This window comes from Polyodon spathula, chromosome 5, assembly GCF_017654505.1.
Source record: "Polyodon spathula isolate WHYD16114869_AA chromosome 5, ASM1765450v1, whole genome shotgun sequence".
Classification (NCBI taxonomy): Eukaryota; Metazoa; Chordata; class Actinopteri; order Acipenseriformes; family Polyodontidae; genus Polyodon; species Polyodon spathula.
Window position 1 is genome coordinate 39,130,515 of NC_054538.1, and position 27,939 is coordinate 39,158,453.

The 27,939-nt window shown below is 37.5% G+C and overlaps 1 protein-coding gene across 2 annotated transcripts; it reads right to left on the reverse strand.

Annotated features, from left to right (window-relative positions):
* Window positions 1-170: 170 nt before the first annotated feature.
* LOC121315943 (GDNF-inducible zinc finger protein 1-like) lies at window positions 171-27,906 on the reverse strand. Of its 2 annotated transcripts, none has more exons than XM_041250566.1 (7): window positions 27,766-27,906; window positions 5,893-7,189; window positions 3,462-4,445; window positions 2,096-2,190; window positions 1,541-1,708; window positions 1,028-1,185; window positions 171-847 (listed from the first exon to the last, which is right to left on the reverse strand). In XM_041250566.1, exons 2-7 carry the CDS (start codon window positions 7,179-7,181, stop codon window positions 635-637), a joined length of 2,907 nt encoding a protein of 968 aa, XP_041106500.1. In that variant the 5' UTR covers window positions 7,182-7,189; window positions 27,766-27,906; the 3' UTR covers window positions 171-634. The 2 variants fall into 2 exon arrangements, with proteins under 2 accessions (XP_041106500.1, XP_041106499.1); XM_041250565.1 differs by lacking the exon at window positions 27,766-27,906 and adding an exon at window positions 8,836-10,133.
* Window positions 27,907-27,939: the final 33 nt, after the last annotated feature.

Below are 27,939 nucleotides of genomic sequence, written 5' to 3' on the forward strand. Positions count from 1 at the left end.
CAATGAAAAGTAAAAATTACAGGTACCTTATTTGAACAGCTGTAGGAAAACAAGGGGACATATAACGCTATATTTTTTGGAATCCCACTACATACTTTTTAAAGCAGCTGAATGTAAAAAAAAACTATATATATATATATATATATATATATATATATATATATATATATATATATATATATATATATATATATATATATATATATATAACACACAAAAACATTTAAATGTAAATTGACATGATTTGCACTGTTATCACGCTCTTGTTCTGTAATGTTTTCATATGTCAGCAGAAAAAAATGTTTCTACAGTACAGCCATATATATACAATACACAGTACTCTATACTTTTTTTTTTTGCGTTTTGATTTAAAGCTGCATGATTGCTTTCTCATAGAAGGCAATGAGTGGGAATCATAAAAAAATGTATACCATTATGACACCTTAGTCTCTATATCCTTTATGTAAACATTCATATAGTGGCAGCACTTATTTCGTCAATGTTTGTATGTTTGTTTCTGAAAGGTGGTGAGGGCACGTAAATCGGGTAGAAAAAAAATGTGCCATTAAAACACTTTTACTGAACTAAATACTAAACACGCAAACATTACAAATCCCTTTCTTAGTTATGCATTTTAAGAATTAACATTGGGAATCGCACTCCCTTTTCTCACTTTGTGTTTTTCCAGTTCTTGATGCGCTTGCTCAAGCATATCCGTAAAATCGTGATTCACTGGACTATCATCAATACAAGCCCCTCCTAATGTTTCTATCTTGGACCAATTGTGATCTTTCTTGGTAGTGAGATCAATTGCATAGCTTCTCCAATCTGCTTTCCGATCATGAACCTAAAACATAAAAAAAAAAACCTATTATTAACATAAAAAAGTGGTTTTCATTAGTATACCTTGTTCATATTGTGTTACATTATTTCAAGTGAAACCTAAAACCTCAAGTTAGTACATCACTTTATATCCATGTCTCATCTACATGTTTTCTTTCACATACTTTTGCCCAATGCCACTTACCGCAACATGTCTTCTCAAAGTGGACATGTCAGTGAAAGTCCGGTCACAGGCTTTGCATTTGTAAGGCTTCTCCCCAGTATGAATTCTCTGATGACGTCGCAGAGCCCCCTGCTGGGTGAATGTCTTCCCACACTGGTCACAGAAATATGGACGGGTTTCTGAGAACAAAAATGAAAGTACATTTAATGCTATTATTTTCTGTGTGTTTCCCCTAACTCTCATTTGAAGTCAAGTTCACCAAGAAAACACCCTACAAAGGAAGCAGTAACCCCAGTTAAATTCAAAACCGTTCAAACTGGGGCTTGGTGTGCTACAATTGAAAGGGACCTGGTTGACATAGCAGTTATTGACAAAATAAATGTGCTAAGTCATGAATTAATTGTTAGAAAAAATATAGTAAATGCAAAGAGCAAATTTAACACCAGAGTGCCACTTTGCTCTCATTAAGCATCTTATGTTAATAATAAACCTACTTTTTTGCATTAATTTTCTTAAGGAAACTCTTCAACATACCTGCATGCACCTTACTGTGCTGAGCTAAAGATGCTCGAAGGCCAAATGTTTTCCCGCAGACTTCACACTTGAAAGGCTTGGCTCCCAGGTGACATCGCTTGTGACACTTCAGGTATTGCTTAGTGGAAAAGTTCTTCTCACACATATCACATTTGTACAGCCGCTCGCCTAGAAAATTGATAAAATACATTCCTTCAGGGGAGGTTACCTGAACAGTTTACACATTTACTACCAAACAAGCCAGTTTAGACAAATACTCAAATTCAAATCTACTGTCAAATCTTTCTAGTGAAAGCTTCTCTACATTTAGCTAAGTATGGAATCTTCTTTATTTGGGTATTTGTTCATTTTTTTATACACCTGTCTGCACAACTGTAAAACATAATTGAATAAACTGGACAATTAATGTTTTTTTTTTTTTCCCTTTTATGTATCTACGTTTCTAGAAATTACTTTGTATCTACTATATTGAATAGTTTTGGGGGATGCATGTTATGAATATAATTTCTTACAAAAGTTTGGAATATGAAAACAGTTATTATGCTTATTGTGTACCTGTGTGTGTCCTTCGGTGAATGTCTAATTTGCCTTTGCCAGAAAAACAAGAGCCACACACCTCACAGATATAAGGCTTCTCTCCAGTGTGGGACCTGCATTAAGTTTGAAAAGATTGTAACAAAACACTGTATAATTACATTAATCAGTTTAAGAAAATGTATTACAGAAACTGAGAATAAATGTATATACCGTATTACTTCAATTTGGCGCCGCTGCATTTATTTTAAATTGATCAAAATGACTGTGGCGCTTAAAAGAGGGCGGCCATTATACAGGGGCGACCTTTATTAATAATACTACGATTTTCAAACGCTGCAATATTTTATTACATAATTTATGACATTTTAGAAGTATTGCGGTTGCTTATAGCTTGTAGCAGCGTGTGGCTAACCTACTTTGACTACAGTACATGTATCGATGACAGTTACTGTCTATTAGGTGGGAGTTGGAAGGCAGGGGAGTACTGTATCAGCAAATCAGGAGTGTGTATTGGTTGTTAAGGGGCGGGACAATGCTGGTGTGACAGTTCAATCCAAGATTGGGACGTAGTCTGTAAAAACTACAATATATCCTACTCGGTTATTTTTTTTTTCTCTCACTGTAACTTGCTTGTTTGTAATTTAACTGCAAGAGAAACCAAAACTAAATCTTCTCATAGATAGTAAGCACATTGTTTTTATTTGAACAGGATTGAGTACGGGAATTACAATTGAACTAAAAACAAAACAACAAAACCACCTATAAGAACTTCAGAAGGACTGGTGTTCTGTACGCAGTTTATCTTGGATTTTCTTTCAGAACTGTACTACCATAAAATAAAATGTGCTTACTATGTGTGTGTACATTAGTTTGTAATTTACATGCTAGATTGAGGCTCCCGTCTCTTCGGGGGCGTAATTTACATGTACACAGCCAGTGTTTATTTGGTTACTGTGTGTGGTTTTTTTAGTGGGGGGAGAAAAATATACCTTAATGTTTCTTTATTAATAGTGGCTATATTTGAGAGTGGCATCTATTATAAAGCTGATCTATGACTGTGGCATCAATACAAGGGCGTCTTTAATTCGAGGGTGGCGCCAAACTGAAGTAATACGGTATTAATTTTTTCCATATTTAAAAAAAAAAATACAAGTACTATATCCCCCTCGTAGACTTTAACAACATGGACTTTTTCAGTTTTCAGATAAAACATTACATTTAAGACAAATTGCATTTCAATGCTTCCTAAGCACTAATTCTTACATGTCATCACCACCTGCAGTAAGTCATAGCTGATTTAGGAGGAGTGTGATTGCTGACCCATGATCTTTAGCACACCTTAACAAGTTTCTGTTGTTATACAAGTTGGTTTAGGATAACTAACCTGATGTGAAGCTTCAGCTGTGATGGCTGGGCAAACCTTCCGTTGCACACAGAGCACTGGTAGGGCTTCTCTCCAGTGTGAGTCCTCATGTGAAACACCAGGGCAGTCCTGGAGCTCAGGATCTTGCCGCAGACGGAGCACAGGGGACGCTTGTATCGGCCCTCATGTCTGCGTAGGTAATGCGCACGGACATCCCGCTTTCGCTTAAAGGCTGCATTGCAGAGGGTGCAGGCAAACTGTCTCTCATCGGAGTGCACACAGGCTCGGTGCTCCTTCCAGCAGCTGTAGTTGGCAAACGCCTTGCCACAGGTGTCGCACTTGTAGAACTTGTCTGGAAGGGATTGATGTGCCTCTTCGTAGTGAGCCACAAATTTCTTCCGAAAGGTGAACTGCTTGTCACACTTATCGCACTTGATAACATAACGCTCCCCTCTGGGTTTGAGGACCATGCCGACTCCTAGTTTCGTGCCCCTGCCTTTTCTTTTCTCTTGACTGCCTTTCACATCCTTCAGCTCCTCCTCGTATTCAGCATCACCACCGGAGGCATCGTCTGCTTCATATTCATCTTCGTCTTCCTCATCTGTTTCTTCAACTTCTGCTTGGTTGCTTCCTCCGTCGCTCTTTACACCACTTTCATTCAGCTCCCCTGCATCATTTGCTACCTCGTCCTTTTCATCAACTTCATTTTCCAGTTTCTCTGTACTGGGTGAGCTTATTGGCTTTTTATCATTTGATTCTTTATTAAAAGGCAAGCTGCTCTTCTCCCCAACATTATTTTTTCCTACATTGTTCAATAAGCGTTTCTGCTCTTCAGCGTTATTCCTTTCTTTACTGCAGTTTGCTTTTATGTTGTTTCCATCCAATGGGTTACATGTGGGACCGTTACTACTGACTTCCTTGTCAAAAAAAGAGTCCTCATTTGGTGGAACAAGCTTCCAGTATACAGGTCTAGGCTTCCTCTCTATACCAGACAAGTGCATATTTCTGTAAGAACATAAATAGCAATTAGCACATCATAAAAATTACTGATTTTTTGTTAATCCACAGAACGGCAAAATAATGCTGCAGTATTCTCCAAGTTAATAAAATAACAAGTACATCTAGCCCTCTTAAGCCCTGTTCACACTTGTATCGGTATGATACTAGTACAGTTTGTTTCAGCATAGTACTGGTGCAAAACCACTTTCTGCCCTAACTCACTTTTCAATACCGGTACAGTACCGATACAGTTGCGCTATACCTGTCCAGATTCATGTATGTTTAAATCAACAGTGTGCAGGTTCTGAACTCGTTTCCATGACGACCGCTGTCACATCTGTTAAAAATGGATCTGCTGTTATGTAATAAAACATGTTTTGCTGTCCTGTCCGTGCACAGTATTTTTTTTTTTGGTGTTCAATCATCATTAAGAGATGAGCAGAATGCAACAGGCAAAGAAAAAGGCAAAAACAATTACCTGTCTTATAAAAACATGAGGTTGTGAGGACAACGGGCTTGCATCACGGCTTTAGTAATGCATTTTTGTTTTTTTTGCTTTTTGATATTCCCTCACAAGGGATTTTATTTTAGAGCAGCAATGTACGCTTTACCTCATAGTTTTTGTAGAGATTATTTTGTCACTTATAATGGCATTTTTTGGTGTAACCATGACAAAGGTACTGCTCACCTATAAAATGTAAAGCTGTTCAAAGTATTTAAACTGTAAAGCAAGATGTGCGCGCGCTTCAGAATATTGACTTGACTGTATCGATACCGTGTCGGTTTAACTGTCCACACTTAAGCTGTTCTGAGTCGTATAGAAACATTACCGGTACAAAACCTGCTCTTTTATGAGTTTCACACCAATACAGTTATATTGGTATGACACCGATAAGAACTCCGGTCAGATGTTTCGTTACGGTTCCAGAATGACACCGGTATAAAAATGCTAGTGTAAAGAGGGCATTGGGTCATCCAAGGCACAAACACCCAAATAAGAAACAATCATAATCATAATGTTGTGATAACGCAGAACATTGTTCTGTCGTTTGACACCTCACAGTCTAAACATTAACCACCATAATTGCAAATATTGTGACAAAACACCCATTGCAAAGCAGTTTATTTCAGGTTAATACCGGAGACCTGTATATAACTTGTGAACTGTAAACTTTTCATTACAATACACTGAAACTATATCATTAGTTATCCTATTGCAGTCTTTATGTAAAGTTATCTAGTATTGAAAGAGTTAGTACATTATAAGCCTGTAGCTATTTTTAACTCCCTCTTAAGTGTGGCTGCTTCAACTAGTAACACTAAAAAAAGTCACATTTCCTAGACCTGTATATAGGCTTACAGTGTTAAAAACAATTAGGAAAAGCCCACATCCATTTTGTGAACATGCCTATTATACAAACACCTGCATATAAGCAATGCTAAAGCATATTACCTCACATGGGTGTTGAAAGAGGACTTCTGGGCAAAGCTTGCTGGACAGTCCGGACATTTGTACGGTTTTTCTCCTGTGTGTATTCGGATATGCACTGTAAGGCCACCCTTAGAGCTGATAATCTTATCACAATAGGGGCAAGCCTGCGGAGACCGTTTCTTCTCGTGCACATTTCTGATGTGGTCGTTAATGTCCTTTTGGCGTTTGAACCTCTTGTCACACAACTTGCAAGAGTAGCGTCGTTCATCATTGTGGACAGTTAGTGTGTGCTGCCTGAGGTTTTGATGGTTAGTAAAGAGCTGGGTGCACAAGTCACAGCTGTACTTGACCACAACATTAATACCATGCTCTTTGCCCATGTGTGCCTGATACTTGTTCACTGTTTTAAATGTCTCATTGCATTTGTCACAGCTATAAGTCTCCTTCAGCCAACTTGAGGCATTCCTAAGGGACCTTCGTAGACTGGTGTTCCCTTCACAGTCCTCTTCTTTTACCTCAGGGATCTTCCTTATAACTATACGGGTGTTCAAGTCCAAGGGGGTCATCCATTTTATGCAGCCCTTTTTATTTTGATCAGATTCACCAGCATCCCCACCATCACTATCCACATCCTCATCCTTAGATTCTTCTGTCTTTGATTGATTCTGGTCAGGTGACTTTGTCACAGAAGTCTTAGTATTGCTAGAGGCACCATCCTCACCTGTCTCTTTTGTAGGTGCTTCTTTCCTGAGTTTGGGTTTTGGTTTAATCTGCTGCATACTCTTTTTTTGGGTTTGGTCACATAGCATAAACTTTATAGCTGAGGACTTTATTTTAGAAGTTTGATCTAACCAAGGGCTTTTACTCCTCAAGGTCATTGCTGTAGATGAGGATGCTAGCTTTGATTCCTGTCTCTCACTGGCGGTGAAACCACTGCAAACCTCCAACAGATCTTTGCATTCCAGTTTCTCAGCCACTTCTTTCAACCTCTGTAGCTTTTCTTGCTGGATCTCCACTCTTGCAGTGTAGACAAATTCAAGGAAGCTAGTGAAGTCTTCTGTATAGATGTCCAGCAAGGTTACTGTGGGCGATTTAGCAACTGACAGCTCTTCACTGACAAAAAGTTCCCGGAAATAATTGCTGGAAGCAGCTAATACAGCTTTGTGGGCAGAAAACTCTTCATGGACCCCCTGTTGCACTGTCTGGACAGTCACGTCACAGAGGTAACCAAACTGGTACAGAGAATGGAGAGCATTTAGCATGTTGGAAGCAGCTGCCTTGGATTCCATGGTGATTCTGCTGGACTCCATCCTGCAGACTGAAGACAACAGAAAGGTTCTTACAGTATGTTGATTAGACAAGCCTCACTCACTCAAAGTAACATTTTAGCAGAAATATTATTTTCCAAAACAGTTTAACACACCTAACAAGCTTCTGTAGTTATATGACTGACAAAGAACAGGTTAGTTGGTTAACTCTATGTCCTGTTAACTGTATGTCCTTATAGATGAGGGAACATGGGGGACACTGGTCTATGAAGCCTGGTAGTATAGGGCTACATGCATGGACAAGAATTCAGTTGTCTGATCACCAGAGCCCTACTGTGGACATTCGCAAACTGGCTTGCGTTGCGTAAGCTTTGCTTCCACGTGGGTTTGGAACCAAGATACAGCGCTTCAGATTTTAATTTTTCATTCACAAAATATTTTCTGATTTCATCCTCCATCCCATATACAAATGGAGTGCTAACCAAGGTTCTAAAGTCTATTTTCTATACTATTTATTAACACGAGCAACTGAATTCTGATGAAACCTCCTTGGCTCCTTGCTGTTTATTTTAAACTTGCTTTTTGATGTAAAATGCTAGGCTGCAATTCTGCTGGTTCCTCGTGCCTAATCAGTTCCTGTCCTGTAGATCACAGTCTGACTGCAGGTATACCATTGGAATGAAATGAACATACAGCCCAGGAAGAAGCAGCAATATTTCAATATATGACTTTTTATTATAATTCTACGGTAAATTAAAAACAAAGACTAAAAGACATTCACAAGAAAATCAGGGCCACAGATAATGTTTATAGAGCAGATAAATTGGTATAAAACCGGTTTTAAAAAGCTGGGTTATCAGTTACAGTTTATAGAAAGATCAGGGGTTCCTGGAGCATTTATAGGAGGCTGTGTGGTCCACTAATTAAAGAAACAGGCTTGTAACCAGGAAGTACCCAGTTCAAATCCCAATCAACCACTGACTCATTGTGTGACCTGGAGCAAGTCACTTAACCTCCTTGTACTCTGTCTTTCAAGTGAGATGTTCTCCTAAGTGACTCTGCAGCTGATGCACAGTTCACACACCTGAGTCTCTTATCTTGTAAAGTGCTTTGTGATGGTGGGGTGCTATATAAAGAGTACTGTTATAAAAATATAACTGTAGATTATAATACCCTTATTTTTCAATTGTCACCCCTTGCCTTGCTTTGCACATTCCACTTCCTTTATTTCCTGGTCATCCCCTGCCCTCACCCTTTGGAAACTCGATTTTGAGATCCATTCTCACCCCCTGCCCTACTCTTTATCTTTATTCAACCATTTCTCTGTGGTCTAGCAGGGCAAACTTTTTTTTTTTTGTTTCATGTGCTGTTTTTCTTCTAGTCTCTAAATCAGACAAGTCATAGTTAAATGTATTAATACATCGAAAACGTAAAAACCATATATCAATACGGGTACGGTACGTACAATTTTTTGTTTATTTCATACATGAAAAATATATTAAACTTTTTTTCAGAAACTCCAAGAAACATCGCGAAAATCAGAAGCACATTTGTACTTTAAGAGCCTACACCAAATACTGTATACACCGCCTTATAACAATCCCTTGTACGTAAGAAACTAGAGACCAAAATACCGTATACATCGCCTTTATTGACCAGTCCACACTCTACGTCATCGATACTATATCAAACATACCAGTTTTTTTTTTTTTTGTTTTTTTTTTTTATGTAGACGAGGCTCCCTTTGTTTTCTGATGATAAAAATACAGGCAAAGACAACGCTGTGTCTGCTACATAATACTTAGCATGCATACACGCACGCTTGTAGGGCTTACGCTACCGCACTGCAACATGTCCATACTCTCTGGAAGGTAAACAAGGAAAGTGTACGAATTCTGTATATGTGGGCGTGTGTAAAAAGCAGTTCCGTGGCGCACATATCCCCACATTGAAAGTTTCCGGGGCACCCACTGCTCCGAAAACTCATGGTCATTTTATATTAACAAACAACACAATAATTAAAAACCCGTTTTACTGTCCACAGTTACGACATAACAAATATCATAATTTTAACATAATGTACATAACACATTTAATTGAATAATAATAATATTAAAAAAAAAACACAACAACATCAAAGTCTTTTTGTTTTTCTATATCTCCCGCCAGTCCAGTTGGTGTCGGAGAGCGGTTTAGTATCGCTTTTGTATTTAGTAATGGTTTTAAGTATTGTTAAATAGACAACGTGGTGCGTAATTTTTGTTGATTGTATCATCTATACAATCTCCGGTATACATACGTTATGCAGGATTCACAAGTAACTCAATAGTCGGTAAACATAAAAGAATGCATGAAGCTTTGCCACTCCCCTCCTTGGTTTGAATGTCCATCAACAGGCTATTTTTTGGTCATGTCTTGAAAAACACGAACAGTTTTGCTAAACTCACATTGGTTTTGTTTTGTGACTAGCACAAATTTGGTAGATGGATTGCTAGGTGTTTCTGTATTAATATTCAAAAGTGCAAATTTAATTTATTTTTTTTTACATAAGGAACATTCTAAAAAAATGTGAGACCGTACTTGGCAGACATTTTTCACTAATCTTTAAGATAGAGAATAATTGTAATATCTGTTCGATTTAGCCTTCTGCTGAACACACATTGCCACCATACTGAATTCCATGTCAAATCAACCATTGCACTATTTTATTTGAGCACACAAACACAAGTACATCTTAATCATGAACACTACAGTACAGTTATTGGTTTGAGACTAAACCACTAAGTACAGTTGATTTCTAAACAATTTAGCTGGTTAAGATGAACAGGTTAAGATGATCATGCTAGATATTTATAGGTTGTTTTCACATGTAATGACCCTTAAAGAGTAAGTATTGGGGTTTTGAAACATATAACGTTAAACGTCCCCATGTGTTGCTACAATTAACTATTTAAATAATGTACCTGTCATTTCTCTTTTCATTGTTAACATCTTGACAACTTTTTACACTTACAACTTTAAAGTCTGTTTCAAAAGCTCTGTTCAGAATGGTTGCTCTAGTGCACTGGGTCTTGTCCTCTAAATCACTGCAGGAAGAGCGATTAAAAAACAAGCAAAATATAACAAGTGCTCTGGCTTTTCTTTTCCTTGCCACATCATGGATCGTTATTGCCGTGTTACCTGTTTGACAATGTGGCAATAATCCTTACACTATCAGTGCACTAGAGCGGCCATTTTGAAAATAGCTTTGAAACAGCAATTTGAAGTTCAGATTTTAATCGAGTCGTTCCTAGCACATTTCTGATAATAAATTGTTTGAGAATTTAAAGTCTACTGCCATTATTTGAACAAATTGCACCAAAAAGGCTTTGATGTAAAACACTGACCCTGAGTCAGATGATTATACCACACTGTAAGATTTTAAGTAAAATGTATTTTATTTGAAAACACAAAAAATAACAGAGGAGTTTCTTCTTCTAACCTTGCTTCAATATTATAGTCATTTATAATTGTTGTAGCTGAAGAAAAGGTAAATCTACTAATGTGCAGGAATTAGACAAATAGGCCTCAAATTTTGTACTATTTTATATTATAGAAAATGTTTGGAATGTAGAGGAAAAACACTTAATGGTGAAAATTAAGCACAGGAGCTACTTTTTAGTAAAATTGTGGTCTAGACTCTAGACCATCTGTTGCTGAATGATGGGTAGCAATACAATTTCAAAACATTTTGTTACTCAAATACTTAAACTTTCTGTGATAGATAGCAATTACAAATGTATGCCTCTAGATGGCATAGTGTACTAAGTTAATATGAAAAAAATATGTAAAACTGTTTTGGCCTTTTTTAAGAACTGGTGTTACAATAAATAGGTAGAAAAAGAAAATCTCAGAGAGATAAGGGAGAACTGAAAAGAGCACAATTTTAAATTTAAATAGATACATTGTTAAATTTATTGCTAGTGACTGTATTATTTACTTAGTATGAGATAAATTATTTCCCAAACATATCTACAGCTATCTATGTATTTTTTAATGAAAGTTATGTTTTTTCTTATTTTGTTCTGCCAAATGAACAGCAGTTTGGGGGTTTAAAAAAATCACCCTTTCACTAAAGGGCAGTAGCAAAGCTGTGTAATTACAAGATTTAGCATATGAAATGCACAGCACACATACCGTATTAAAAAAAAAATGGACAAAAGCCAATTCCATATTTTTGTTTTATCAAAATGTATCAGTTTAACTAAGAAGTCTTTGAATTTTACAAACACATGCCTATTAATCATTGATGGAAAATACCTAATTATTATTATTTTCATTGCATGAGAGTAGATGTTAAAACTTTATGCTGATTTGAACTCGGCTCTTGCCAAGATAAGCACCAACTAAGACGTAGCTTTACAGTAAACTAATGTGATCCATCTGCATTACCATCCATTTGCGTTTCCTTCCATCTGATGATGTAGATATCCTTCGGCCTTGTGTTGATGGTTGAAGTGTAATGCTGGTTCCAGGGATCAGCTTATTTTGCCTCCCCAGCGCATCAGCACACACAACGGCTGCGACGCTGGCTCTGGGGATCAACCCAGTGCGGTCTCCCCAGCGCATCAGCATGACAACCATCTGGATTGCGCTAAGTAGGGTACATCTCTGGGGTCTTCAAGTGGGCACCTTCTGTCCTCAGTGTTTCGTCAACTAGCCCACGACACCTCAAGAGGGCTCGATGGTGATTCTGGCATTCCAGCATCATCCCCCTCTATCCCCCACTCAACTCAACCCAGCTTACTTTCCCGTACATCAGTGTTTCTTTCTTTCTATTGTGTTTGAGATCCTCAACCAGAATCTTTCCATCTCAACCACAGCCAATTGTTGCTCTTCTCTGTTGCTTCAGATAAGTTCTTCACTGTGTGACGCAACCCGTGGTCACTGAATCAGACAACTCTGAGAAACCAGGTTATAGTGTGTGCCACAAATCCTCGGCAACCCACCTCCACTGGGTAAAACCAGATTCTCCATCCTCGCTGTTCCGCTTCAGTGGTAGTTGAGCATACCACAGTTTCTTCCTCTCATATGCCTCATCTACAGCATCCTTCCATTGCACTGTTAACTCTAACAGGTGAACAAGGTGTGCTGATCCAGACCATAAGACAATATCTGGTTGAAGGTTAGTGGTGGCAATCTCAGGTGAAAAAATAAGCCGTTAACCAACATCTGCCAGCATTTTCCAGTCTCTAGCAGCATCCAGTTGTCCTGGACGAGGTTTGGTTTAAACACCTTTTCTTGGTGGTTGCTCTTCTGGGCGAAGGAATGTTGTCTTTTGTGTGCAATGTTTTGATGGAACTGGTAGCAACTTATTGGTCATGTTACGCTTGTCAAACATTGTAGCACCTGGTCATGGCGCCAACTGACTTAACTTACATTATGTCAAAATGTGCCTTAATGTTGCAGGTGATGAACACAAAGGACACAAGGGATCCTCTCCTACCCAGAGGTTTAGGTTCTGTGGTGATGGGAGAACATCTTATGTTGACCTGATGAGGAAACTGATCCTGCTCTGTTCCATTGTCCATAGGTCTTGCCAGCCAATCTTGCGTTCTTCCACACTGTCCCACCTCATCCATTCTCCCTGCTTGGCCTGGGAAACGGCCTTTACGCACCTCATCCTCTCGTCCTGCTTTTGCACCTCATTGACTACCAGCTTCCTCCATTGAGCTGGGGCTGCCTTGTGCCATGTAGGAGGAGCTGAAGAGCAAAACCCCCTCTACCATGCCTAACTTGCCCCATTATATCACTGAATTGAAGGGCAGCCTTTGCATCTTCCACGGCTTTCTTTGCTGCCCACTTTCTTCCAGTTTTCAACTCAGGTGCTGCCTCCCTTATGCATTTGTTGTGTGAATCTACTAATGTCATTTCCAGTCGGACTTTGGCGCACTTGAACTCCTCAGTTAGAGCAGAGATTGGTAGCTGCAGTATTCCTTTACCATAAAGTCCCACTCTGCTGAGGCAGCATGGAACCCCCAGCCATTTCCTGACGTATGAACTGATTAAAGCTTCCAGCTTCTCTACTGTTGCCAAAGAAACCTCGTACGCAGTCAGTGGCCACAGCAGCCTCAGCAATAAAATAAACTGAAAGCACCAGAATTTCAGTTTACCTGGTAAAGTGCTGCTGTCTATGCTCTTCAACCCTTCCACTGCTGTGTGTCTAACTTCTCCCACACTAACTACAGTGCCAAGAAAAAGTTTGTGAACCCCAGTGATAATTATGGAAATTCTGTAGTTTTACCATGATAGCCTTCTTGAATCAAATATCTTAAATATCCAATAGGGTTTATATCAACCAATTCCATGTCTTTTGAAACAAAATTATTTATGAATTAGACAAACAATGAGTAATTAAGATTCAGGGTATGTGAAAAAGTAAGTGAACCCCTGGTTTTATCAGCTCAATTAAGGGGATAATTAGAATCAGGTGTTTAAATAATTAGGTAGATCTTCAGGGGTGAGTTTGGGAGACCCCACTCTATATAAAGATGAGAAACTTTGTGAGTTTGATCTTCACCATACAGATGTGTGGAAACACGTCAAAAGAAATCTCTGAGGACCTCAGAAAAACAGTTGTTGATGCTCATTAGTCTAGAAAGGGTTACAAAACAATTTCTAAGGATTTGGGGCTCCACCAATCCACTGTCACCACAGTCACTGTATCCAGGAGCGGTTGTACTACCAGAATCTCTCCAAGAACAAACCGGAAAATCATAAAGGAAGTCACAAAGAACCCCAGAGTAACATCGAAGGATCTGTAGGCCACTCTTGCCTTGGTTAGTGTGTGTGTTTATGACTCAACTATCAGAAAAAGACTGAACAAGAATGGTGTTCATGGAAGGATATCCAGGAAGAAACCACTGCTCTCTAAAGAGAACATTGCTGCCCATCTGAACTTCACCAAAGAGCAAATAGATGATCCACAAGACTTCTGGAACAATGTACTCTGGAAAGATAAGTCAAAGGTAGAACTTTTTGTCCTTAATAAGAAACATTATGCTTGGCGAAAAACAAACACTGCGTTCGTGTGATGGTCTGGGGCTGCTTTGCTGCCTCAGGACCTGGATGGCACCACCATGACACATGACACAACCATGAATTCTGCATTGTATCAGAAGATTCTAGAGGAGAATGTTAGGCCATCCGTCCATGAGCTGAAGCTGAACCAAAAGTGGATCATGCAGCAAAACAATGATCCTAAACATACAAGCAGATTTACAAAAGAGAAGAAGAAATTCTGCATTTTAGAATGGCCTAATCAAAGTTCAGACCTAAACCCCATCAAAATGTTGTGGTAGGACCTGAAGCGAGTTGTCCATGCAAGGTAGCCCCCAAATGTCACCGAGTTGAAGCAGTTCTGTAAGGAAGAATGGACCAAAATTCCTCAAAACCGATGTGAAAGACTGACCAACAGTTACAGGAAACGCTTAGCTGAAGTCATTGCTGCTTAAGGAGATGCCACCAGTTACTGAATCTAAAGGTTCACATACTTTTTCACACATGGATATTGAATGTTGAATCATTTGTGGATAAATAAATGTTGAAAAAGTGTCTTGTTTTTGTGCATTTGTTTAATCAGGTTATCTTTATTATTAGGACTTAGATTAAGATCTAATAACATTTTAGGTTTGAAATATGTGAAATGTGTGAAAATCCTAAGTGGTTCACAAACTTTTTCTCGGCACTGTATGTCCTTTTGATCCCCATCAAATTGTTGTGTATAGCCGGGGATTTATTATTTGACGGTCACCAGACCTGGATTACAAATAAAAGCACTTTTTTAACTGGGTATCGTTGTCTGTTCATCACTCCTGCACCGCATCACCGATACATCTGTTCCCCTTACCAACCACTTTGCCACAGTGTGCCATTTTTCTCACTGGTGAATAACTTCTTTACAAATTTGAATGGGTCTTTGTAAAAGTTAGTTCTAATGTTAGGAGTATTTTAAAAGCTGTTTTTTACTGAAGAAATAATGATTCAGCATGTATGCTGAGATCTGTGTGACTAGTTGTTTATAACAACACTGAAATTACTTTAGATAGTTTAGATGATTGTTTTATAATACTCTTTAAAATACAGTACGCAGTTGCATTCACCGTGAAAACTACTAATGCAAAAGGCCCTAGAATACAGTAAAACATTTAAAAAATGTAATATACTCTATGTGATCTTAAATGAAATGGAACTTCATGATTACAGGATGTGTGTTATCATTCTCATGGATCATAGACAAAGGATCTGCTCACCCATATGGAAAGACAATCTAAATTATACCAACGCCTGGAAATAATTTGTGCCAAACATTATGTTCTGTATTAGCAAAAGTTTATGTTAAGGGTAAAAAAAAAAAAAAAAAACACTTGAATATTTATTTCACTAGCATTAAATACAGCTTTGTTATATATATATATATATATATATATATATATATATATATATATATATATATATATATATATATATATATACACACACACACACACACACACACAGTGGCTCTCAAAAGTATTCACCCCCTTGGACTTTTCCACATTTTATTATGTTACAACATGGAATCAAAATGGATTTAATTAGGAGTTTTTGCCACTGATCAACGCAAAAAAAGTCCATAATGTCAAAGTGAAAAATAAAATCTACAAATTGTTCTAAATTAATTATAAATATAAAACAGAAATTAATTGATTGCATAAGTATTCACTTCCTTTGCTATGACACACCTAAATAAGCTCTGGTGCAACCAATTGTCTTTATAAGTCACATAATTAGTTGAATGGAGTCCACCTGTGTGCAATTAAGGTGTTTCACATGATTTCAGGTTAAATACATCTGTCTCTTGGAGGTCCCATGGTTGGTTAGTACATTTCCTAACAAAAACTACATCATGAAGACGAAGGAACATTCAAAGCAAATCTGGAATAAGGTTCTTCAAAAGCACCAATCAGGGGTAGAATATAAGAACATTTCCAAGGCATTGAATATCCCCCGGAGCACAGTAAAGTCCATTTTATTAAGAAATGGAGAGAATATGGTACAACTGTGAATCCGTCTAGAACAGGCCATCCTCAAAAAGTATCCGGGCAAGAAGGGCACTAGTCAGGGATTCCACCAAGAGGCCAATGGCAACTCTAAAGGAGTTACAGTCTTCCACGGCTGAGCTGGGAGACACTGCATACGGCAACAATAGCCCGGGTGCTTCACAAAACTGGCCTTTATGGGAGAATGGCAAAAAGAAAGCCATTGTTAAAAAGAAACTCACATCAAATCTCAGCTAGAGTTTGCCAGAAGTGGCGTAAAAACAAAAAGGTACATTTCCTGGAGTGGCCCAGTCAAAGCCTGGACCTCAATCCAATTGACAATATGTGGAAAGAGTTGAAAATTACTGTTCACCAAAGGCACCCATCCAACAAAGCTTGAGCAATTTTGCAAAGAAGAATGGGCAAAAATTGCAATGTTCAGATGTGCAAAGGTGGTAGAGACTTATCCAAATAGACTCATGGCGGTGAATGCTTATGCAATCAATTATTTTCTGTTTTGTATTTGTAATTAATTTAGAACAATTTGAACATTATGGACTTTTTTGTGTTGATCAGTGGCAAAAACTCCTAATTAAATCCATTTTGATTCCATGTTGTAACACAATAAAATGTGGAAATGTTCAAGGGGGGTGAATACTTTTGAGAGCCACTGTATAGGCTTTGTCAAATGGCAATTTACTTGGTATTTTTATGGACATAAAATCTGAACTTTAGCTTTTCTTTTGGGGAGCAAGGGCATATTAGGCTTCGTAAAGCTAGCCCTTTAGGTTTGACTAATCTAAGTACAGCATAGTAATATGTCTCAATGACATAGCCATGGTTTACCCAGTTTGCACACAGGCCCCCCCCAGATCTGCGCCTATGTGAATGCCAAGTTAAGTACATTTATAAAAAAAAAATATATAAAAATGTCAACTGGGCGCCCTGAAGGCATTTGTGAAGTCAAATAGGGAAGTCAAATTTTTTTTTTAAGTGCCGCAGGATTTAGTCAATCAAATCAAAGGGAAAAGCAGTTGAACATTGACTGGGCACTCCTAGCCAGGACTAGGGAGTCTGTATGAACAGTGAGAAGAAGATGCCTTACTGTGTGGTGAGCAGCCAAGACATTCTAGTTCTAATTCAAGTACACCGTATGTCGAACTGGGGTCAGAGTTTTTTCAATTATTGTGTCTAGAAAAGGAATGTGATTAGTTTTGGGATCTTTAGTCCCACTCAACAGTATAGGTGTGTAAGCAGGACACCCTGTTGTAGAAGGAGTAGCATACAGCTGTGTTCATGGCAAACTTGTATTTATTAGTTATTTGTGTTCATGGTTTTCTGTTTTTTTTTTGTGTACGCTACCTTTAATAAATAAGTCTGTCTGTCAGCGGATAACCTATACTCCCTATCACACTCTGTACTACAGGGTACCATTGTACTTGTGAGATGGTTTGCTCGTTTGCATATATTTAAGTGAGGATGAATATCTACTGGTATTTAGTGATACCCAAGTATTTAGAAAGGAAGGTTAAAATGGCAGGTTTGTAAAATGGCAGACAAATGTCCCACTTCCCATCATTCTGCAATTATGAATCTGCTTTAAAGAGTATTTAGTATAGTATCGGTAATTGCAGTAGTTTTATAGCTGTCTCAAACATTTTCACTTCACTAATGCAATACAGTCTGGAGGACTAAGGATCAACTGGTGTACTCTGTTCATGCTGTCAAGTCAATTTTCTGTTTTCACCCACAGAACTAAATCAACAAATGTTATCAAGCTACTCAGCATTAGCGGCAAGGGCCTGAAGAGCAGTGGTGTTCGATGAAGAACGATAAGGTGTACTAGCTCCAGCTGGCTTTTTTCCCAGAACCCATGGAGTGCAAGGGCCAATTGATTCCCATGCAATACAGTCAGCATTGTGGAAAAAAAAAAAAAAAAAAATTGGAACTTGGAACCCTTTTTTATATACAAAGTTCTTTTAAATCTGTTATTTTAATAACATTTTCTATTGGAAAAAACTACACAACTCCATTGTGGGCTGTTTGATGTGTTTTTTTTTTTTTAAATCTTTAAACACAACCTTAAATTGTGAAAAATAAATGGCAGAGCATCTCAATGATTTCAGCACAAAAAAGCACACATTATTATTACAGTTGAGGATTTGTAGCACTTTCCCTGTTTGGTGCAGAAGTTGATTGCAGTTCTACAAGCCATTTGCTACTGGCTTGAAAGACACGAAGCAAAAGACTCAATATAATTAGCAGCCTCTTTAATTATTCTGGATTTTCACGATGTTTAGACATAAGTGACTGTTTTGAAAAAGTATGATACTGTTAAGTCAGCACTAAAATAGTAATGTAAAACAAAATTTGAACAAGGAGAATGCTTTCTTTATTTTATGAGCTAGAGAATTAGATCTAGCCTACAATGGTTTTAACCTACTGTAACTACATAGTGTATTGGCAGTCTTTATTCAGCTAATGACAATGTGTGTAAAATACTAGTTTTCTATTTGCAGAGCTTATTTTCCATGCTGATTTTATCTTAATTGTTCTATTAGATTAACGTGTGCAAAGTATCTTTTTAGGTATTTACTGTATTTCTGTAATGAATATTATAGACAAAAACGAATCACAAGCTTTCAAGACCTCAAAGGTCTCTTTCTACTTTCACCAGAAGAAGTCATTGAGCTCTTGAAAGCTTGTGATTCATTTTTGTTTAGTTAGTCCAATAAAAGGTATCACATCTTCTCTTTGTCTATCATCTCTGGACTAATACTGCTACCATTTCATCTATCAGTGACTATAATGAATAATAAAGTGTGTAGCGGGGTTCCCAGGTAAATATAATGTGTCACATCCCCACATGTTGCTATAACTGTTTCAGTAACATCCTGACAACTTTTTACATTTATAACTTTAAAGTCTATTTCAAAGCCCATGATAAGAGAATTAGAATGATAATTATTATACATATATGATTTATTTTGGTAATGCATTGGAATCACATCAGGAAAATAGCAATGTGATTATTGTCTTTCTGATATGATGTCATCTGCTTACATCTAAAACAGCCAATAAAATTACCTGATTTAGGATTTACCAATGCAATGACAAGGAGAGTCGACCAATTGAATGACAATAATCAGAGAGACACACCTATTCTCAAATCTTATAAAAAATCAAACACAGGACATGATCAAAAAAGTCCTGAAGAAAAAGCCACCTTGTTTTTCCTTCAAAATCCTTTTTCTTTGAAAAGGACTGCAAACTGAAATGCTTTTAACAAGGAGAAAACTATATAAATCTTCATGGTGAGACTGTTTAAACTTTCTTCACATACAAGGACTGGTAAATAAGCAACTTATGAATTTCCATGGTGCATAAATCAATTGTATGATTAATTCTGTTTAATTTGAGTATGATATAATAAAATTAACCATACTTGGTATAATACTTGATTAACTATTACAATCTAATACAATGTACTTATTTTGTAACTTTTTAAAATAAAATAAAGTATTACTTTCACAATATTTAATTTGTGTTGATTTTGACTGTTGAATAGCATTGATATATGATAAGAACATAAGAACATAAGAAAGTTTACAAATGAGAGGAGGCCATTTGGCCCATCTTGATCATTTGGTTGTTAGTAGCTTATTGATCCCAGAATCTCATCAAGCAGCTTCTTGAAGGATCCCAGGGTGTCAGCTTCAACAACATTACTGGGGAATTGATTCCAGACCCTCACTATTCTCTATGTAAAAAAGTGCCTCCTATTTTCTGTTCTGAATGTCCCTTTGTCTAATCTCCATTTGTGACCCCTGGTCCTTGTTTCTTTTTTCAGGTCGAAAAAGTCCCTTGGGTCGACATTGTCAATACCTTTTAGAATTTTTAATGCTTGAATTAGGTCACTGCGTAGTCTTCTTTGTTCAAGACTGAACAGATTCAATTATTTTAGCCTGTCTGCATATGACATGCCTTTTAAACTTGAAATTCTGGTCGCTCTTCTTTGCACTCTTTCTAGAGCAGCAAAATCTTTTTTATAGCGAGGTGACCAGAACTGAACACAATATTCAGGATGAGCTCTTACTAATGCATTGTACAGTTTTGACATTACTTCCCTTGATTTAAATTCAACACTTTTCACAATGTATCCGAGCATCTTGTTAGCCTTTTTTATAGCTTCCCCACATTGTTTAGATGAAGACATTTCTGAGTCAACAAAAACTCCTAGCTCTTTTTCATAGATTCCTTCTCCAATTTCAGTATCTCCCATATGATATTTATGATGCACATTTTTATTTCCTGTGTGCAGTACCTTACACTTTTCTCTATTAAATATAATTTGCCATGTATCTGCCCAGTTCTGAATCTTGTCTAGATCATTTTGAATGACCTTTTCTGCTGCAACAGTGTTTACCACTCCTCCTATTTTTGTTGCGTCTGCAAATTTAACAAGTTTGCTTACTATAGCAGAATCTAAATCATTAATGTAGATTAGGAATAGCAGAGAAACTAATACTGATCCCTGTGGTACTCCACTGGTTACCACACTCCATTCTGAGGTTTCTCCACTAATCAGTACTTTCTGTTTTAAATATGTTAACCACCCTAATCCATGCACATGTGTTTCCTTGAATCCCTACTGCGTTAACATTGAGAATTAATCTTTTATGTGCGACTTTGTCAAAAGCTTTCTGGAAATCTAAATAAACCATGTCATATGCTTTGCAATTATCCATTATCGATGTTGCATCCTCAAAAAAGTCAAGCAGGTTAGTTAGACACAATCTCCCTTTCCTAAAACCATGTTGACTGTCCCCCAGGACACTGTTACCATATAGCTAATTTTCCATTTTGGATCTTATTATAGTTTCCATAAGTTTGCATATAATAGAAGTCAGGCTTACTGGTCTGTAGTTACCTGGTTCAGTTTTGTTTTCCTTTTTGTGGATCGGTATTACGTTTGCAATTTTCCAGTCTGTCGGTACAACCCCTGTATCAAGATTCTGTTGCATGATCTTGGTTAGCAGTTTGTAAATAACTTCTTTCATTTCTTTGAGTACTATTTGGCGGATCTCATCCAACCCAGGGGATTTGTTTATTTTAAGAGCTCGTAGTCCCTTTAACACCTTTGCCTCGGTTATGCTAAAGTTATTTAAAACTGGATAGGACTGGATGTATCCTCCTTTGTAAAAACTTGTGCAAAATAATCATTTAATATATTTGCTATATCTCTGATTTTGCCATTTGTATTTCTTAGACATTTAACCTCCTCTTTGAATGCTCTCTTGCTGTTGTAATATTGGAAAAACATTTTGGAATTGGTTTTAGCCCCTTTAGCAATGTTCATTTCTATTTCTCTCTTGGCCTTTCTAACATATTTTTTGACTTGCGTTTGCAGTTCTGTGTACTCTTTCTGTGTACTTTCTTTTTGGACCCTTTTTATCGCTTTGTAAAGTGCCTTTTTTCACTGAATATTTTTTTTTTATTGATCTATTAAACCATTTTGGCAATTTAGTTTTACATTTAAATTTGTCTACTTTAGGGATGTAATTGTTTTGCGCCTCTAGTACTACATTTTTGAAGAACAGCCATCCTTTTTCTGTGGACGTTTTCTTATTTTTCAACTGAATATTGTCAAAATCATATGCCGAATTAATCAATTCAGTGATTACTGTATAATATATATATGTTTAAGTGTAACTTTTGATTGCACTTGGATATGAATGTAGTTCTGATGGTAAGATAGAAGGATATTGTGGTAAAACTCTAGGTTATGTATAGTAAGGTATTTTTATACATAATTGGGGGTTCGTGTCTTTAGATAATATCCAAATATATGTTTACTTGTCTTGAGATATTTACTTTGCAATTTATCATAAGTTTTATCACCACACCTAACATATGTCCATTTATAATTGGCAGTGTGTCCTTCATAGAAAATAACCACTGATGCTTGTCTACAGCTCTCCAATTTTTTTTTTTCGTTTCTAGCAGGCACATGTACACACAATTCTTTTTTTTTTTTATCCGTGGCCGACATATTGAAAGGTATGTCGTGAATCATTTTAACAACATTGGAAATCAAGTATGATCACATGGTAAATAAAGAGCTTTCTAAAAAAAAAAAGAAAAAAAAAAGGCATTGTAATAGCTGGTGGTGCAGGAAACTGTAACTAGGCCTTATCTTTTTCTTTGTGGTTTTGACACAGGGCCTGTATATGTAATTATGTAAAGCTACAAACTGTCAAACACACAGCACAATTGAATTTGTTTTTTTTATAGTTATATATTTTTCAATTAATCTACAGCAGGATCAGGCTCATTTTGAGTGACAGTACTTGTTAAAGCATCTTTATTTGTTCAAACAACAGATTGATCGATTTTTTTATTGACATTGGCAATATAAGCCATTTAACAGCAAGAGGTGGGCATTACCAGACGGAAAAATCCTCTTAATTGGGTTCTATTGCTTAATTGTTAAACAGCAGTACAGCACCTCAATGAGGAAGGAGAAAACAAAGCAGGAAAGGTCAGTACACATTTGACTATTTCAGATGTGACTAAAAAATGACAGTGAGTGTGAGCAGGGGGGACGGGGACGGGGACGGGGGACACCTGGTCAGGCCTGACTGTTTTAAAGAAAGTTTTGTTTTAAGGACTTTTTTTAAAGCCAATTTTGAATAATTAAAAAAAAAAAAAAAAAAAAAAAAAAAGATTGTAGTTCATTTTACATTTCAGTTTACGGAGGTTTGGAAGTTTATTCTCAATGTTTGACCTAAAGAAGGTTTTTTATTATTATTATTATTTTTACAATCTTAGAAAACAGTACAAAAAAAACAACAACATTTCAAACATTGAGAATAGACTCCACAGTATCTATAAAACAGTACATCCAGGCATACCATCAGTGACTATGAGCTTGTAATTAAACTTCAACAAGAACATTTACTTATCCATATCCTTGTATAGGGACTTACCAGGATAACTAGGATACATCAGTGTTTTAGGGACTGCTACATAATGGCGTATTGATTAAAAAAAATAAAAATAAAATAAATAAATAATTTTAGTCAAAAGAATTGAAAACTCCTAATGCTTAAACCTGATACTATGTAGTTTTCAAATTATATATCCAAATGGCTAATGCTAAGTGGCTAGTGGGATCTGTAGTGATAGATTGAACCACTTAAGTAGCCATGCCCGTATTAACAAACACAACATGGTGTCAGAGTCGCTTGAACCAACGTTCAAAGAAAAACAAAAGACGAGTGCTTGGAGAATGTCCAGGGCAAAGTAAAGTAAGGAAAAACTTTTTTTTTTTTTTTTGGTATGAAACAAAGACATTATTATAAATGTAAGCCAACACATTTCAATGAAAAGGCCTCAGTGCACTGAAGGACTGAGCTGCTGCAATTAGAGCTGGTACCCCACAGGGCTTGGCAACGGAAAGGACTTAACAACTTGCACCTGGTACTCATTAAAGAGTTTGAAAAAAAGTGAACACTTTAAAAAGCTACCTATAGAACCTACAGTGTTTGTATTTTTCCCCACAATGTCAGACCATGAATCTCCTGCACCTCTGACGACATGTCAGATAAAACCACCAGATGCTTTTGATTTTACACGACCAGAAGAATTTGTTGAATGGTTTAGACGATTTGAAAGATTCAGGATGGCAAGCAGCCTGGCTCAATCTTCTGAAGTTGATTAAGTAAACACGCTGATTTACTAGATGGGGGACTGTGGCAAAGTGGTTTGCAATGTGCAGGTGTAGAGGCGATGCAATGCTCAAACAACTGACAAACAACAAAGTTCACGGTCCAAACAAGCCTTTATTTTGTAATCCAGGTCGTTTGGTGACCGTAAATAATAGTAACTGGCGATAAACAACAATGTGTACTGCACAGTTAAAACCACAGGGTTCAGTCTCAAAATAATAATAAGAGTACAAACACACACAGAACACAAACACGATCACAAGTCCAGAGTGAGTGATATATATGCAAGTGGTGAAATACAATTATAGTGAACAGTAGTGCAGTGTTGTCTGGGTTTGGTGCTTGTCTTTAACGACAGCTCCCAGATCATGTGAGCTGTCTTACAGACAAACGAATACAATTAGAACGACAAACAAACATGCACAAAACACTCATAGTTATTTTACAGTCCTTCAGTGGTTCTTTCGCAACCATAACAAAGGAACAGTTTGCTTTGCCACATCCTTTTTTGTACCTTCAGCCACACCCCTTTGGTTAGCGAGTGCAATCGCTTTTCCTCCAATCTGCGATTGCCACATTGCTGCCCGTCTGGGGCCATGACTTGGTGTACTGTAGCTCCGCCCCCTTTCTAGATGGCCAACTTCCACCTTTCCTTAGAATGAATTACAAAACTACCCAGTCTGGAACACACTGTTCCTTTTATACAGCACCCTCACAGGTCGGGAGGGAGATTTATAAACCAATATTCATTCTTTCTCTGTCACAGGGACAAAGTGGATGACATTGTTTGTGGATTTGGGTAGATTGAAGCTCAGCGTACTCAATACAACACAGATATAGATAACTTCAAAGAGTACTTTACAGGGAAAATAAACATGTATGAAGAGTGTAAAGTTTAACTCGCGGAAACAAGAACCAGACAAATCTATGAATCTGTGAACCAGACTTGTATGCTTTGGCTGAACACCGCAGTTATGGAGATCTCAGAGAAGAGCTAATCTGAGATAGAATTGATGTTAGAATCCTGGACACCAAACTAGTTCAACGCATGCAGCTAGATATCACACTCACTTTAGAAAAGGCTGTAACATTGGCCAGACAAAGTGAAACAGTGCAGAAGCCGCAAGCTGAGCTCAGAAAAGTGGAGCAAGATGCACTCAAGCTACACACTGCACAGAAAGAAAAATACATCCCAGCAAAACCGTCCGGTCCACACAAGCCTCTCATTCATAATCGTGCATAGCACAAACAACAACAGCCACTTCAGAGGAAAACAGAGAGACCAAAAAAAGGCTCAAGGTTTGGAAAATCATCGTTTCAATTTAAAGATTTTTGTCCTGCTAAAAATGCAACATGTAATGCTTGCAACAGGATAAGCCACTACCAGGGTGTATGCTGTTCAAAAACAGTTCTACAGGAAATAGAAGAACAATTGAACTTAGAAGATTACATCTTGCTAGGAGTGCTTGATGCCAAAATAAGAGGCTGGAAAACAACAATTCTGCTTGATCAAGACAAGGTGCAATTTAAAATAGACACAAGGGCAGATGTCACCACTATACCAGAGTCCATGTACAATGCACTTGCCAAGAAGCAGACCATCCCAACAAGACACACAGGCAAAGTACTGATGGGACCAGGAAGTAATGCTTTAAATGTGTGAGGAATTTTCACGGCTCCAATAACTAAGCAAGGCAAAACAGTAAAAGAAGACATCTATATTGTGCGTAATCTCTTCACACCCTGTGACTCAAATGGCTTGTGGGTGGTGTCAGACCAGGAAGAGACAGACTGTGCGGTGAGTGAAGCGCTGCTGCGTGTATTTATTTCAAAATAAATGGTTTAAACACAAAAACACTTTGCAAAAGAAAATGGCACGTTGGCCACAACAAAACAGACACACAAAACAATGACCCAAAGCAAGTATCGTGCTGAGATATTTCAGCATGAGTAGCGATTGCTTTTCTTTTTAAATTTCCTCTCCTTCTCTCTCACGTACCTACTCTTTGTACACCCAACCCTGAGGAGGGGCTAATACACTCCTTTTATACACGTGTGCCTGACCTCAATTGCTTATTAATTATTCAATCGGCTCAGCACAATCTGCACGTCAATTGATTTGGGAAGGTAATGTTCCCAAATGTATGAAGGGGCACGTGGAAGGGGCAGCATACAGGCGAGGCACCAAAACTGCTCCCTCCTTCAGGCTTTGGAACTGGCTGTTACTCTACTTTCTCCCTTGGCTTCTGTGGAAGGGTGTGGGAAAACACAAGGCAGACAGAGGGCCAAACAAATCTGGTGGCCAGGTCTTAGCACACAGTTAATTAACAGCTCTGGTTGAAAAACCCAGTAGAACCCCTACAAGACTATCTATGGCAGAAGCCACTGATCTTTTTTAACTTAAAAGTTACATAAGGACCTTTTAATTTAATTGTGTTACATGTTCCCATGTGTTGCTACAACTTTTTACGTAAGGCGTGTGTATTGTTTTTTTTTTTTTTTTTTTAACATTTTGACCACTTTTTTAAACTTTTAAATTGCATTCCTTGCCTCAAGATGGCTTCACAGGTACTCCCATGGACCTCTCAGAACTACATTTCCCATCCTTCTCCTGCTCACTATGTATTTAACAGTGAGCCAGGGACTCTGGGTTAAGTAGGGTGCAACAAGAAAATAAAGGTACTGGGAGTTACACAGAACATGGAGTGGCAGTGTCTTTCTTTCTCTGTACAAACAAAGACAACAGGATCTTGTGCCACAAGGTTTTGGCTCAGACTCGGATTATAGCTAGAGGTCAACTAGAGGTGTACAACTACCCTTACAAGGATTTGTACCCTGCATCACAGCCCTTTCATCATGTTACAAAAACATTTTAGCAGGCATAACAACAACATAAATAGTTACAAACAAAAACTGATTTTGAAACTAAACAGCTGTTAAGAGAATTAAAAAAGCTGAACGCTTGGCACACAGCAACATATTATAGCTCTTAAAAGATTACGACTAAATTATTTCTGCTTTTTTGAAAACAGAGTTATGATTATGTTTGCCCCTATTCCAAGTTTTTCCTTGTTTGATATTAAAACTTTAGTATTAAGATTCCATTTGATAATGGTCACATGTAATGGGCATGATTTTGTGCTGCACTGCAACAAATAAGATCAAATACACACCAGAGCCAACAATGAGTAATGCTTCAACAACCAAGTGAGAAATCAATTTAACTTGACCCACACAAAGGTTCTTTGTATTTCGAAAGATTGGTGAGGGGGTTACACAGATACAGACTATCACCTCCAAAAGCAGTCAAAACATACTGTGATTTATTAATAACTGTCTTTATTGATAAAAAAATAAAAACAAGAATATAATAGAAGAGGTAATAAAACTAATCAATAAATTATGGTGCTTACAAATGTTAAGAATGTTAATGCCCCAGGGGAAATCTTAATGCACCAGGTCTGTACTGAGCACAAGACACCATCCATTCCCCTTTACACCAGGTGGCGCCAATCCATGGCTATATTTTTGGCCTATGTACTTTAAATTTCCAATTCAACATCAGTACTCAGAGTGGTGTGCTCATGCATAACAGACAGCCCTCTTCCCACTATGAGCAGCTGCACAAGCACACGATCTAGTTTACAATTAGCAACACCTAATAATGTTAACAAAACAGTAAAACAACAAAATACAATAAAAGGCCGCTCTAAAAACCCAGTCCTTTAAAATAATAAAATCATTAACTAAAAGCAGACAATCAATAGACAAGTATTGACATCTAACTATTTTAAAACCAAACAAAAAACCGAAACAGCAGCAAATAGCTCTAAATACTTAGCTGGGTAGATATGTAATTGGAAATTCCCCCATTTCTCAGCCTGTTCAGATTCGGCAACCACTTCAGGAAGCCAGAGCAGTGCGTCCAAGGAAAACCACACGCTAGCACTGTCCTGCTAATTTAATCAATGCAACAAGTCGGCATGTTTGGCAAACCCAGCTGGAGTACAT

What these genes read in the sequence shown, in the direction of transcription:
- LOC121315943 (XM_041250566.1), bottom strand. Translation starts at nt 7,181, where the DNA reads ATGGAGTCCAGCAGAATCACCATGGAATCCAAGGCAGCTGCTTCCAAC. An exon ending in TCTTTCAACACCCATGTGAG is followed by an intron (nt 4,446 to 5,892) that starts GTAATATGCTTT and finishes ATGTTCTTACAG; the next exon opens with AAATATGCACTTGTCTGGTA. An exon ending in TCACCGAAGGACACACACAG is followed by an intron (nt 1,709 to 2,095) that starts GTACACAATAAG and finishes TCAATTTTCTAG; the next exon opens with GCGAGCGGCTGTACAAATGT.